The sequence below is a fragment of the Polistes dominula genome, unplaced genomic scaffold (assembly GCF_049000335.1).
Source record: "Polistes dominula isolate Pdom_NZ unplaced genomic scaffold, Pdom_raw_medaka contig_73, whole genome shotgun sequence".
NCBI classification, from domain to species: domain Eukaryota; kingdom Metazoa; phylum Arthropoda; class Insecta; order Hymenoptera; family Vespidae; genus Polistes; species Polistes dominula.
This window is the reverse complement of record NW_028300951.1, coordinates 6,446,961-6,460,000: the sequence shown is the minus strand read 5'-3', so window position 1 is coordinate 6,460,000 and position 13,040 is coordinate 6,446,961. Positions and strand designations below refer to the sequence as shown.

General features: G+C 28.3%; 2 protein-coding genes across 4 annotated transcripts in view; both read right to left on the bottom strand.

Annotated features, from left to right (window-relative positions):
* Positions 1 to 11,764, bottom strand: part of LOC107069137 (uncharacterized) — a 114,299-nt gene extending 102,535 nt beyond the window's left edge. For 2 of the 3 annotated variants that reach the window (XM_089172359.1, XM_089172360.1), the window contains exon 1: positions 10,345 to 11,764. In XM_089172359.1, coding sequence (XP_089028485.1) covers positions 10,345 to 11,006 — 662 coding nt within the window. In that variant the 5' untranslated portion in view covers positions 11,007 to 11,764. The remainder of the gene's footprint in view (positions 1 to 10,344) is intronic. The other variant, XM_089172361.1, reaches the window with a different exon arrangement.
* Positions 1,210 to 2,440, bottom strand: LOC149032676 (uncharacterized; the record flags this gene model as incomplete). Its single annotated transcript, XM_089172369.1, is given in 4 exon segments — positions 1,210 to 1,669; positions 1,723 to 1,946; positions 1,949 to 2,245; positions 2,247 to 2,440. Coding segments are annotated over 4 exon segments (1,041 nt in total), but the record flags the coding sequence as incomplete, so codon positions are not given.
* Positions 11,765 to 13,040: the final 1,276 nt, after the last annotated feature.

Below are 13,040 nucleotides of genomic sequence, written 5' to 3'. Positions count from 1 at the left end.
AATAATAATAATAATAATAATAATAATAATAATAATAATAATAATAATAATAATAATAATAATAATAATAATAATACGAGATGAAAAAAAAGATAAAGAAAAAGAAAAGATAAAAAGATAGATTGAGAAGAAGAAAGAAGAAATGTTATTGAAACGACGAAACTTTCTTTCTTCCAACGTTGAACTTTCGATCGAATTTAATTAAGTGAAATTGCGATGATTATTAAAATCTTTAAAGAATAAAAAAAGAAAAACAAGGTAATAATTTAAAAAAAAATTAAAAAGAAAAAAACCGAAAAGAAATGAAGTAGAAACTTTTTTATTTGTCAGTATTTTTCTTTTTATTATTTCTTATTTCATGGAAGAATTTTCAAATGTATCTCGAAACATTTCTACCATATACGATTCGTATGATCGAATATCATTTTCATGGTAAACAGTATTATTGATTGGTTTTCACGTATTTTCATGGTAAAATAGGGTTTCGTATTCTTTCTTTTTCTTTTTCTTTTTTTTTTTTTTCTTTTAATTCTTATTTTTCTTTGATCGTAAATTCTGTTCATAATTTACATTTAATTAGAAAGCAGTAAAGAAATATTTCTAAACGTTTGTAACACAAAGAGACTAAAGAATGAAGTGTCAGTAACCGGTGTCACACCCCTAAGGCAATCAACGTGTTAACTCGTCATTGTCTACTAACCTAAGTATTAAGTGTCCAAGAAAAACTAGCATAGATCATATAAGCCAGTTAAAAAAAAGAAGGAAAAAAATAGAGAAAAAAAATAGTAATAATTGTTCTTTTCTCTGTCCTATGTGTGTGTGTGTGTGTGTGTGTGTGTGTGTGTGTGTGTGTGTGTGCGCACACGTTTGTATTACATAAAAAAGAAAAAATATTCTTTCTTTTTATAATTCCACGTTAATTATCTTACACTAATTCTAACAAAAACAAAAAAAAATGTATTTATAAAAAAGAAAAAAGAAAAATTGTCTTTTTTCAACCACCTTTTTACTTTTAATTGCATTCCATCTATAATAATATAATATTAATTCGTAATAAGATAAAATTGATATACATTAACGTTAATTCACCTATTTATATCTTTATATACGATTATTTTCACTATTTTTATTAAAAACTCGAACATAAATTGTTCCCCCCCCCCGCCTCCCTCGCATTTTATCGAATGGAATAATACAATATACAAAAGAAAATAGAAAAAGAAATTTCTACAAAGATTTGCATTGAAAAATATCAACAATAATTGGTACAATACAATTAACAATAACGATATTTAATTAATATTTCCATATAATCAGATCAACAATATAATTTGCTGTTAGAGTCAGATGTTTATCAAATTTAAACCCCCAAAAAAAAACAAAAAATACCCAACGAAAGAACCGATGCAGTTTAAAACTGAGAAACAGACAGAGATAGAAACAAAGAGAGAGAGAGAGAGAGAGAGAGAGAGAGAGAGAAAGAGAAAAGGAGAGAGAGAAGGAAAGATCGAGGTCGACCTGATCGACCGACCCTTGATGGTTGGACTGCATTTATCGAGCAATTGCAGAAAACAGAAAGAGAGAGAGAAAGAGTATGTGTGAAAAAATGTTAGAAACAGAGAAAGAGAAAGAGATAGAAAGAAAATAAAGTAAGATGAAATATAGGGAAGAAGAAGAAGAAGTAGAAGAAGAAGAGGAAAGGGGGGAGGAGATAGGGGGAAGACGATAAAGGTGACGTTGCACCTAGTCTTGGCATCTGCCCTAGGAAGGTGAAACAGCTGTAAAAGAGTGTAGGGAAGGTGAAGATACAACTAGAAAGAGAAAGAAAATAAGATAAAGATGGAGAAAGGAAGAGAAGGAAACAACAAGAGGAAAGGGAAAGGGAAGGGAAGAAAGAAAGAGAGTAGTCAGACGTCTCAGAAGCCAAAGTAAGGATAAAGAGAGAAATATGGGAGACTTTAAGAGAGAAAAAGAGAGAGAGAGAGAGAAAAAGGGGGAGAGAGAGAAGGATAGAAGATTCAGAGGGTTAGGGTAAAGAGAAAAAGATGGAAGGGAGAGAAAGAGAGACAAAGAGAGAGAGAGAGAAAGAGAATGGGTGGAAGTAGAGAGAACTGCATGGCAAGAGAGGGAGAGAAAGAGAGAGGGATAAGGGGTTGGGTGAAGAGGAGATGAAAGAGGGTGGGGTGAAGGGGGTGGTGATAAAGGCAGGGAAAAGGAAACGTTGGCAACGTTGCTCGGTCGATAGGAGTGGGGTTTTGGGAAATACGGCAACGTTGCCAGAAGCGTCTGCTTTAATACAGTGATTCTCAACTTTTGAACTAAATACGATATTTTCTCTTTTTTTTTTTTTTTTTGAGTCTTTTCTTTTGTCGGTTTTTTGATGATTTACAAAGAAAATTGTAATAGTTTGTAAACGAACTAACGCGATACAAATGATCCATTACTGTATTTTATTATATTTCATGTTTCGTATTTAACCATGGATTTTTTTTATATTGAGAGTCACTTATAAAGGAAAAAATCTTACACGCGCTCGCGTGAGCGCATTTCATGCTCGTGTGTGTGTTGTGTGTATTCATGCAGGTTGCGCGTCATTTACACACACCGTATGCGATTTTAAGGCAAAATTTTCCACCCTTCCTTTTCTAAGCGATATTAATAGCTAAATTCCTTGGAAACTTGGATTAAAGGGTAATGGTGTATCTGGGTGGTGTTTCTTGTTCTCTCTCTCTCTCTCTCTTTCTCTCTTTTTCTTTTTCTCTCGTGTTTCGATAACATGTTTTTTAAATATAGACTAAATTCGACAAAAACAAAACAAAACAATTATATTTCTCTAATAGATATTTTAAAACATAATGATCAAATGATTTTATTTTACATTTTTTTTCTTTTGGATAATAATAAACGATTGGTCATTCGGATAAATAAAATATAGGACACACATTCGAATGGAAATTTAAAACAAAAAAAAATGTAATAAAATAAAACATTAAATATATAATTCTTTGCTTTCTTATCGCGAGTAGATAAAACCAACAACAACAATAAAAAAAGAAAAGTAAGGGTTGATTATACGTTAATGTATATTTCGTCCAGAGTAATGATAAATAATTTATGAAGTTTAGCAGCGTTTTAAGCAGAAATGAAGCAAGTAAGTAAGCAAGCAAGTAAGCAAGCAAAAGGATTACTCCTCCTCCTTCTCCTCTTTCTCAGATCTTTGAGGACGATAAAAAAAGAAAAAGGAAAGCGGTGTTGATCAGTAAGATCGGTGCTACGCTTGGAAACTGACAAGCCAAATAAGATTCGCAGGTGCATATAACAGATATACGTATGTATGTATATATATATATATATATATATATCCTATATAAGAATAAGGATACATACATGTAATACATTTGTATATACGTGTGTATGCATGATGTATGTTGTCTTTTTCTATCTTATTTTTTGTTTTCTTTTTTTCTCTCTCTCTCTCTCACACACACACACACACACACACACACACACACTCGTAACAGCTTAGTCTATTTTTTGTGCGAAGTAAGAGAGAAGATAAACATGAAGAGAAGGATATTCCGTTGGAAATGGTGATACGACGAGAGTCAGTAAGCCTTTCCCATTTGTCTCTAGACAATTTATACCGTACGATTATAAGGATTGAATGAAAAACTTTTAATGTGATGTTAGTGGTAACCAAGAGATAGTGGAACTTAGTGATGTAGTGTTAGTAATGGTAGGTCTGATCTTTTTATCCTATATAAAAGGATTATCCTTGTGCATCTGTTTTTTTATTTTTTTATTATTCCTTTATTTTTCTAATTCTTTTGTTTTCTTTATTTAAAAAGAAAGTGAGAGAGAAAACAAGCACATCCGAGGTTGAAAATAATTATTATCTCATTATATATTTATAAGATAATTTGTATTTAAATAGATTTCGTAGTATTTGATATTTTAATATATGAATGTAATATAAAAATAACGTAAGGTTAATTATATGGATTGATTCGAGTATGCGATCTTTGATAGTATCAGAATTATAAATTTATAAATAATATTTTATTATTGTTTTATAATATAATTTGTAAAAAGTGATTTCATAAAAATAAATATAAATTTAATTGAACGTGCAGTTTTGTGAGCATATGAAAACAAAATCTTGATAAGAAGGTTAATTAAGTGAACTGATTCGAGTGTGAGATCTTATAATATCAAAATTATAAATTTGTAAATAATTATTATTGTAAATAATTTCATAAAAATAATTGTATATAAGTTTAATTATAATTTTAAATTTAATATATAAATGTTGTTTTAAGCATACGAAATAAAAAAATATCTTGATTTTGATTTGAATAAAAACTATTTGTAACAAATAAATATATAAAATAAAATGAAGACAAAAACGTTCGTATGTAAAATAAATAATATAGTAAGAGACGAATGAAAAAGAGAGATTGTAACATACGAAAACTACCAAGCAAGCATCTTTCTTTCTCATCGTTGAGTTTTTTATCATCGAGACAAGACTGAAAGAAAGAAAGAATGAAAGAAAGAGAAAAAGAAAGGGAAATAAAAGTTGGAGATATCATGCTACTAGCATTCGAGCAAAAGCAACCCTTTTTGCTTTTTGAAAATGCCTTCTTCTTTCTGAAAACTTTCCTCGTTTCTCTCTCGTTTTTCTCTCATCTTTTTCCTTTCTTTCTTTCTTTCTTTCTTTCTTTTTCTTCTTTCTTTCTTGCTTGCTTCCTCTTTGCTTTTTTCTTGTATTCCACTTTTGGACGACGCCTGCTTTACCTCGGGATTTCTCGTCGACGAGAGGAAGAACTCTTCTTCTAGTTCTTGGCGAAACTACTGAGAACTTGACGACTTTCAAAGTTGCTTCAAAAGGACGGCTAATATTCGTCACGTTAACTTTTCTCTCTCTCTCTCTCTCTCTCTCATTTTTTTTTCTTTTTTTTTATTTAACTTGTATATCTACGTAATATTTAAGCATAATACTTTGATTATTACTGTACGTTATTTAATAAAAAATTCGATCATCGTTCATTCAACATATACAATTTTATCCAAAATTTCTAATACTTTAATCGATCAAAAATTGCACAACGCGAACAAACCTACTTAATCGATTTTAAATTAATGTTTATATAAATTAATAAGTAAATTACAAAAATCATACTGTAAAAATCTTATGATTGAGAAATTAAGTATTTGATGCAATACAAATTTTGAAATAATCGAAACCACATTTCTATCAGAAAATAAAAAACATATCATGGCATAAAATAAATTTTAACCCTTTGCACTCGGCACCGTTTCGGACGTTACCTACCAGCATCTAGACGCCACTTTTTCGCGAAAACGTACACCCTAGAAACGTGATATTATACAGTACAATTTTAGAACCAAGTAAGGAATTGTAATGAAATTTGATTTATATGTATTTGTGGACATTGAAGAACACATATTTCAAAAAAAATCAAAATTTACTTTTTATAATTTTCTACAGCATGGTAAAGTCTGAAGCAATTCCCAATATGCACAGCAGGTTGATTTGTACATGTTTCACAATAAAATGTTGTTTGCCGCCTTCCACCTGGTATTTTTTTGTCAGAACAGACAATACAATCCCGTTTTCTTTCTTTATTTATCTTTCTTATATATATATTTCTTATTATTATCATTTTTATTATCTTATTATTATATATTTCTTAATTTTATCATATTTCGATTTGTTTTTTGTGCCATTTTAATAGAAAACTACAGGAAAACACGTGTTTCTTAAAAAATTGCGGTGGAACAAGTTCATTCTCCGTAATCGTTAATAAACTTTCATGTCCTCTCAGAGGGGACAACCGAGTGCAAAGGGTTAATAAATGTACACAATTTGTAAAATTAATGATTATTAAATTCTTATAACAAAAAAAAATGAAAAATAACATCTAAGTCAAAAATTATTATTCACCAACGAATTATGTTTATTCCTATCGCGTACATTTTTTAGATACACAAAAATATCAAGGAAATTATTCAGACAAAGGAGATTATTTGTCTTTTATTTTTGTTTTAATGATTAATCCTCTATGTATAATATATCCATAATAATCATGGAAAAGAAAAGAAAAGAAAAAAAAATAAATATCGTTGAATGTTTCGTGACGGTTAGATACGAAGATAAGAAATCAAATGTTATTGCAGATGTTCGCAGTAACCGAGACTGAAAGTATCATGGTTAGTATGTCGGTATCATAAAATGAATCGCACGCATAATCGCGACTAACTGTTGACGTCATGATAAAGAAAAGAAAAAAAGAAAAGGAAGAGAGAAACGACGAGTTTAAATACGCAACGAGATGTCCGTTTTAAATATGTGGATAGAAAGAAGAAACCTTTTTTACCTTGTCTTGTAGGATTGAAAAGGCCGCCAACCATAAGTCGAGATCTCGAACACCGTGATATTAATCTCTTTCATTTATAAAGATCGACGAACCGTTCGATTGCTATTAATATTATTCAATAAAATAAAATATACATGTGTATACAACGTCTGACAATTAAACGATTTGCTTGACGTTACTTGTTTTATTATTCTTCACTTTTCTAGGAATCGCATGTTTTTTTTTTTATTTTATTTTTATATATATTTTTTATTAAAAGTACAAGGCATTATTGAATAATGATTGATCCTTCGGTGTCTTTAAGAACAGATAAAATCAACGGCATTATGATAATTTATGGAAATATTCGAAAGATTTTAGTTAAAATGCACGAGGAGAGAAGATGATTCTTTAGTTATTTTTTTCCCAAGTTTTTCTTTCTTTTTACGTTAAATTTCGAAAATATATATATAATGTTTATATTATTTTCATTAATTTTGTTCCCATATAACTCAAAGTGTAGTAATTTATTATTGGAAAGATCAATTTTTTTTTGTTTTCTAACAAATTTTCTTGCGAATCAAACGAATTTTAAAAATAATGTCGAATGAATAGTACCAAGCGTAGAATAAAAATTTATCTAGAATTCAATTTGTAATCTATTTGTAAATTTATCTGGAAGAAAATACGCAATTTTCCTTGATTTCTTGCCAACGATTTAACAGTTTAAAAGGATTCCTCGACAGCTTTTATTTGCATACATTTTACTCTCCTCCTCATCTTCCTCCTCTTACTCACTCCATCGATTAAAACGTATTTTCTAATCTGTAAATAATGGTTTTTAATGGATGTGTCATAAAAAGACGATATTTAAAGACAAAATTTCTTTTACGATTAATATTCAATTAGTATTATTTAATTGCAAATATTTACCAAGCTTATATATAAATAATATTGTAAATATGATTTTTTTGAAATAATATAAAGGTAAATGAAAAGTTTTCTTATTTTTTGGATTTTCTTTTTTATTAATATACGCGAAATTGATCATTATCGGGAAATTAGTTTAAAATTCGCCGATAAGTTCGCTAATAATAATAATAATAATAATAATAATAATAATAATAATAATAATAATAATATTATTATTAATAATGTAAAATATGAACGTGTTTGAGTAATAACTAAAAGCGATATCCATTGATCGTTCTCATTTACCGCAAAAGTATGTACTTACTCGTAAAAGCTATGAATATTTAAAAAAAAAAAGTAAATGCACACATATATGAATGTATATAAATATATGCATATGTGTGTGTGTGTGTGCATAGATGCATATACATAAAATGCTATTTTAACGTAAAGTTTTGTCGTAAGCTTTTACCACGAATAACAACACGTCGATGCCCTGTTACATAGCAAATCGATTCACGTCATTCTAAATTGACTCGGTGGTACTTTCACATTTTCCTATAGCTATTCACATTGGTATTTCCCTCTTTTCGTGTTATTTAACCAATTCAAACCCGTGATATATATAAATAAAAAAAGAATAATCACTTTTTCGTTCACCCCCTGGTCAATTCGTCATTCAATGATCACTAAATTTTATCATATCCTTTTTATCGTATATCAATTGTTTACAATATAAAACAAGTATTATTATATATATATATACAAATAATAATAACATTAAAAATATAATAATACTTATTTGTTTGAAAAATTAATTTAATTTTTCGTATATATCAAATCTTATTTTAAAATTAAATAATATTTTATACTATAGTAATATATATATATCATTCTAATTAAATATATTTATTCTAATTGAAATTAATTAATGGTAATATCGTAGTTACAATATTACATGTATATTGTACGATACATATATATATAAACGTATACTTCTATACATATACACATATACATATATACATGTATTAGAAATAAATCCTACGACCAAATAGTTCGCTAAAACAAACACAAACGGAAATAAAAGAAGATAAACAATTATTCGATAGGAAGAAGACCATTTTTCATTACTTTATCCACTTTTATACGACCGTACCTTTTTTTCCTATCAATCTATCCATCTCTATCAATCTAATCTGTCTGCCCCTCTCTTTCTTTTTTTTATGACGTATATAGATTCAAAAGGACACATACAAAGACGTATTTTGAATTTTGTCGAGTGCTTTCAAACTATAGTTGCTAGGTATATGTACTAACAACTAGATAGATAGATATACTAACACTACTCATGGTTAGTGAAAAATGTTTCTTTTTATTTTGCTTTTCTTCCTGCACTATTTGTATTTTTTTTTTTTTATTTCTATATTTTCACATTTGTTTTCTTCTATTCCTTTCTATTTTCTTTTTCCCAGGAACCCACCTTCCTCCTTCTCCTCCTCCTCCTCCCATACTACCTTAACTTTTTTTTTTCAATAACTTTCATTTGATTATTCAACAAAAACGAACAATTTACGTAAAGCATAAGAATAATTATGCTACTTTGAATATTGAAATTTTTTAGTTGGAATACGGTCCCTAGTAGTATGTCCCTAATATAAATGTATTTAATATTAGAAAGAAATTGAATTCCTTTTTAATATTAAATACATATGTATTCAATATTTTTTAATATTTTGTGCTACTAGGGGTATTACAATTCTTTTTATTTTTTTTTTTTCAATAAGAGAAAATCTATATAAATATTTAGATTTATTATTATAGTAATATAATAATAATTGAAAATTAAAAAAAAAAAACATACTTCAAACGATAATATATATAAATTAAGAATTAAAGAAAGCAATTCAATCTGAAAATTTACTTATAAATAATCGTATTAGAAATATCCACTAATCCTTTTTCTTGTTTTTTTGTTCCTAACTCTCTATAAAGCAAAAAGAAAAAACAAAATACAATTTATAATAAAAAATTATAACAAAAAATAAATCTAAAAAATTTCTATATAATAATTTAAATTTACGTGATTATTATTATTATTATTATTATTATTATTATTATTGTTATTGTTATTATTAATACGTTAAAAAGTGACGAATAAATAACAACGATGGGGTTAAAAATCTGAAAGAAATACGTAAGATGAAAAGTATAAAGAAAAATTATCAATGTGAATGATAATTATATTCTTCGCAAGTCTTGACAACATTCTTGACTGTTTTTTCTTTTTTTTCTTTTTTGTTTTGAATCGTGCGATAAAAACACGTGTGCTTTCTCTCACTCACTCAATCATACTTTCTTTCGTTCTCTCTCTCTCTCACTATGATTCTCGGCATGTGGCCACAAAGTTTTTTGTCCTTTATTAAATATAGACAACTAATTATTATTATCAGAAGCGTGGGGGTAACGTATACAAACAGCACGAGCAGATTTGTCATCGAATTCGAACGACCTCTGCGTATAGTCGTTCAAAGGTGATAAAATTGTAAACACCTTTTCTTACATTTAGTTAAAGTATCGTTGAATTTAACTAAACTATTGAAATTAATTAACGAAAATCCCTCTCATTGGTAGATAAAATATAATTTTAATAATATTTTATGGAAATATTCGTAATATTGAGTAGGTTTAAAAAAATATTTAATACTAGTCGAATTTATAAATACGCGAATATAAATATATATATATATTATCAAAAGATATAATTTTAGACATATTGTCTAATCGAATAAAATAATTTAAAGAAATTAATTATTTCATAATTATATATACGTATTATTTATTAATTTAATTAATATATGCATATTAATATTTTGTTAAATGATTTATTAAATTATTTTCATGAAAAATATGATTGAAAAAAGAACAAAGAAGATACCGATTGATCTGTCGTATTATCTAGATAAAATTAATTGTAATGAAAATGTCGATGATGATCCTCGTAGACTATGTTAGTTAACAATTAAATTGATTGGACGTTTTATATTCTCACCTTTTTTCCATTCCAAGACGATCAGAATTAGCGTTGTAACGAAGAGATAGTCGATATCCTTGAAGATGCTGTAACGCCGATGAATTAGCTCGTATACGTGGTGTCGTAGTCCTGGTGGTGTTGGTACCTTCGAAATAACGACGACAACGTTGTCGATTGTAACGAAGAAATTCACTTTCTCGTGATAATAATTGTTGTTGATAACGTTGTTGGTATTGGTGACACTGTTGGTGCTTTTGCTGATACTGTTGCTGTTGTCGATGCTGATGATGATGGTGATGATGATGATGATAATGGTAATGATGCTGATGATGTTGATGATGCAGTAAAAAATCAATTTGATAAATCCCGTTAACAGGTAATCTCCAACATAGTACATACGATACAACAAAGTTCGGTTTCAATTGCAACAATGGCAAAAAACGATATGCGATTTGACGATTGCTTGACAATTGTCGTTCTTGGTTATTATGATGATTATATTGTTGATGATGAGGGTGATGATAGTGATGATGATAGTGATGATAGTGGTGATGGTGATAATAAATTTGATAAGTATCGATAAACGAACGGCTGTTTTCTTCACTCGAGCCGCGCACCGGGAGTCGAACTTCTCCACGGAAGATGTTGTAATTGCGCCACTCAAGGTCACGGGCTAACATGTCACGGGGACGTCATGCCTACCGAAAAGAATCACGAACTACCGATACCACCAATGGTCAATCATTTTATATATAATATTTTATATATAGATAGATATATTTATATGTATATGTATTTAAATATATTTTAATTTTTCAACATTTATATATGAAATTATTATTGTCGATTACTTTGTTTAAACACTTTTGTTTATGATTTCACGGGTACTTCGAACGAAACGAAATTTTCAAATATCTAACACAGTAAGGAAAAAAGGGCAAGGAAGGGAAGGGTAGGGATAGAAGAAAGGAAGGAAGCAAAAAAAAAGAGAGAGAGAAAGAAAAAGAATATGCGTATGTGTGCGTGAATGATAGAAATATTTCCCAAAGATATTTCCTTTCTTCTTCTTCTTCTTCTTCTTCTTCTTCTTCTTCTTCTTCTTCTTCTTCTTCTTCTTCTTCTACTACTACTACTACTACTACTACTTTTTCTTCTAGTTCTTTTTAAATAAACGAAATTATTCGCGTACTTATATACCTATATATGTATGTGTGTGTGTATATATATATATATATAGTACCCGTAGAAAATTGATACGTAAATTTGTTAATAGAAAAATTCTCCTAATAAACGTCTTTCCCGAACGAATTGTTTAAATGCCGGTTGATTCGCGAACAAGACAAGAGACCGAACTAATACGAACGTGTATCGTACGTACGTAGGAACGCGAACGATAGGAACGAACGGACGTAGAACCAAAACCGAAATGATGGGGGATATATTTCTCCTGAGACGCGCGCTCGCGCGAAGCGCCGCGACGCTTGCCGACGCGACACGACGCCTAGCGCGCCAATCTTTACGATTTTCAAATAGAGGATATGCGCACGCATAACCCGCACCCACGTTCAGGGCTGGACCAACACACATTTATTTCAAAAAATTAAACAAATATTACAATATACAAATATACAATGCTTACATATTATATATATATACCTAAAGTGTTACCGTGAAAGACCGTAATTGGATAATATTAAGATTTGTATTGGATAATATTCACGTGAGGAAATGTCAACATATATCCAATACGTTGGTGAAAGATTGTGAATATATTTAAGTTTATTTTCATACTTTAAAATTTCGGACACACACATTGATAAAGTGACCATGTGATTCTTTACATTATCCAATTTCGGTCTTTAACGGTAACATACACACATATATATAAAATTTGTTTTATAATTAGGAGAGTAGATTTTATCAATCAATGATATCATCAATAATACATATACTTTATTTATTATATAACACCACGCAGGTAGTTTATAGAAATTGATTTTTATTTATAAATATATTTCATAATTAGAAAAGTGGATTTTATCAATCAATAATATCATAATCATTTAATCTATGATTTGTTTTACATTTATTTCATATTATTTTATAATATGAAACCATTAATATTATAATGCATTTTATGATTTATATTAATATTAGAATAATTTGGATTATACCAATTTGTGACAATTATGACAGAGAATTTATTTCCATAATTCATATAATTTATTTATCATTGAAAGTATTTATATTATAAGATAAATCGTAAATTCAATTATTTCAATTATTCGTCATTGGTCATACATATTTAGAGAAAATATAATTATTATTTTACAACATAAAACACATTCCGATGTAAGAAAATATTGTTTTTTATTAGAATATAATTAACATTTGATTTTTCTTACAATATATTCAAAACATAAAATCGTAATCCGTATTGCAAGTTATCCTAATTAGTACTCATTTCTAGAATTTATAAGAATTTGAGAAAAATGACTGAATTAAATAATCGAAAATATACATAACAAATTATTACATCAAACCTGACATTTTAATGATTATTTGTTTTTTTTCGTATAATTAGATCTTATGTGGATTTAGTAATTTTACATTTTAATGAGCATGAACAAAACCATGAAATTTTCTTTTCACGGTAACGAACGTAAACGAGAAGGATGGAAAACATATTTCTTGATGTTTCTTTATTGTAACTA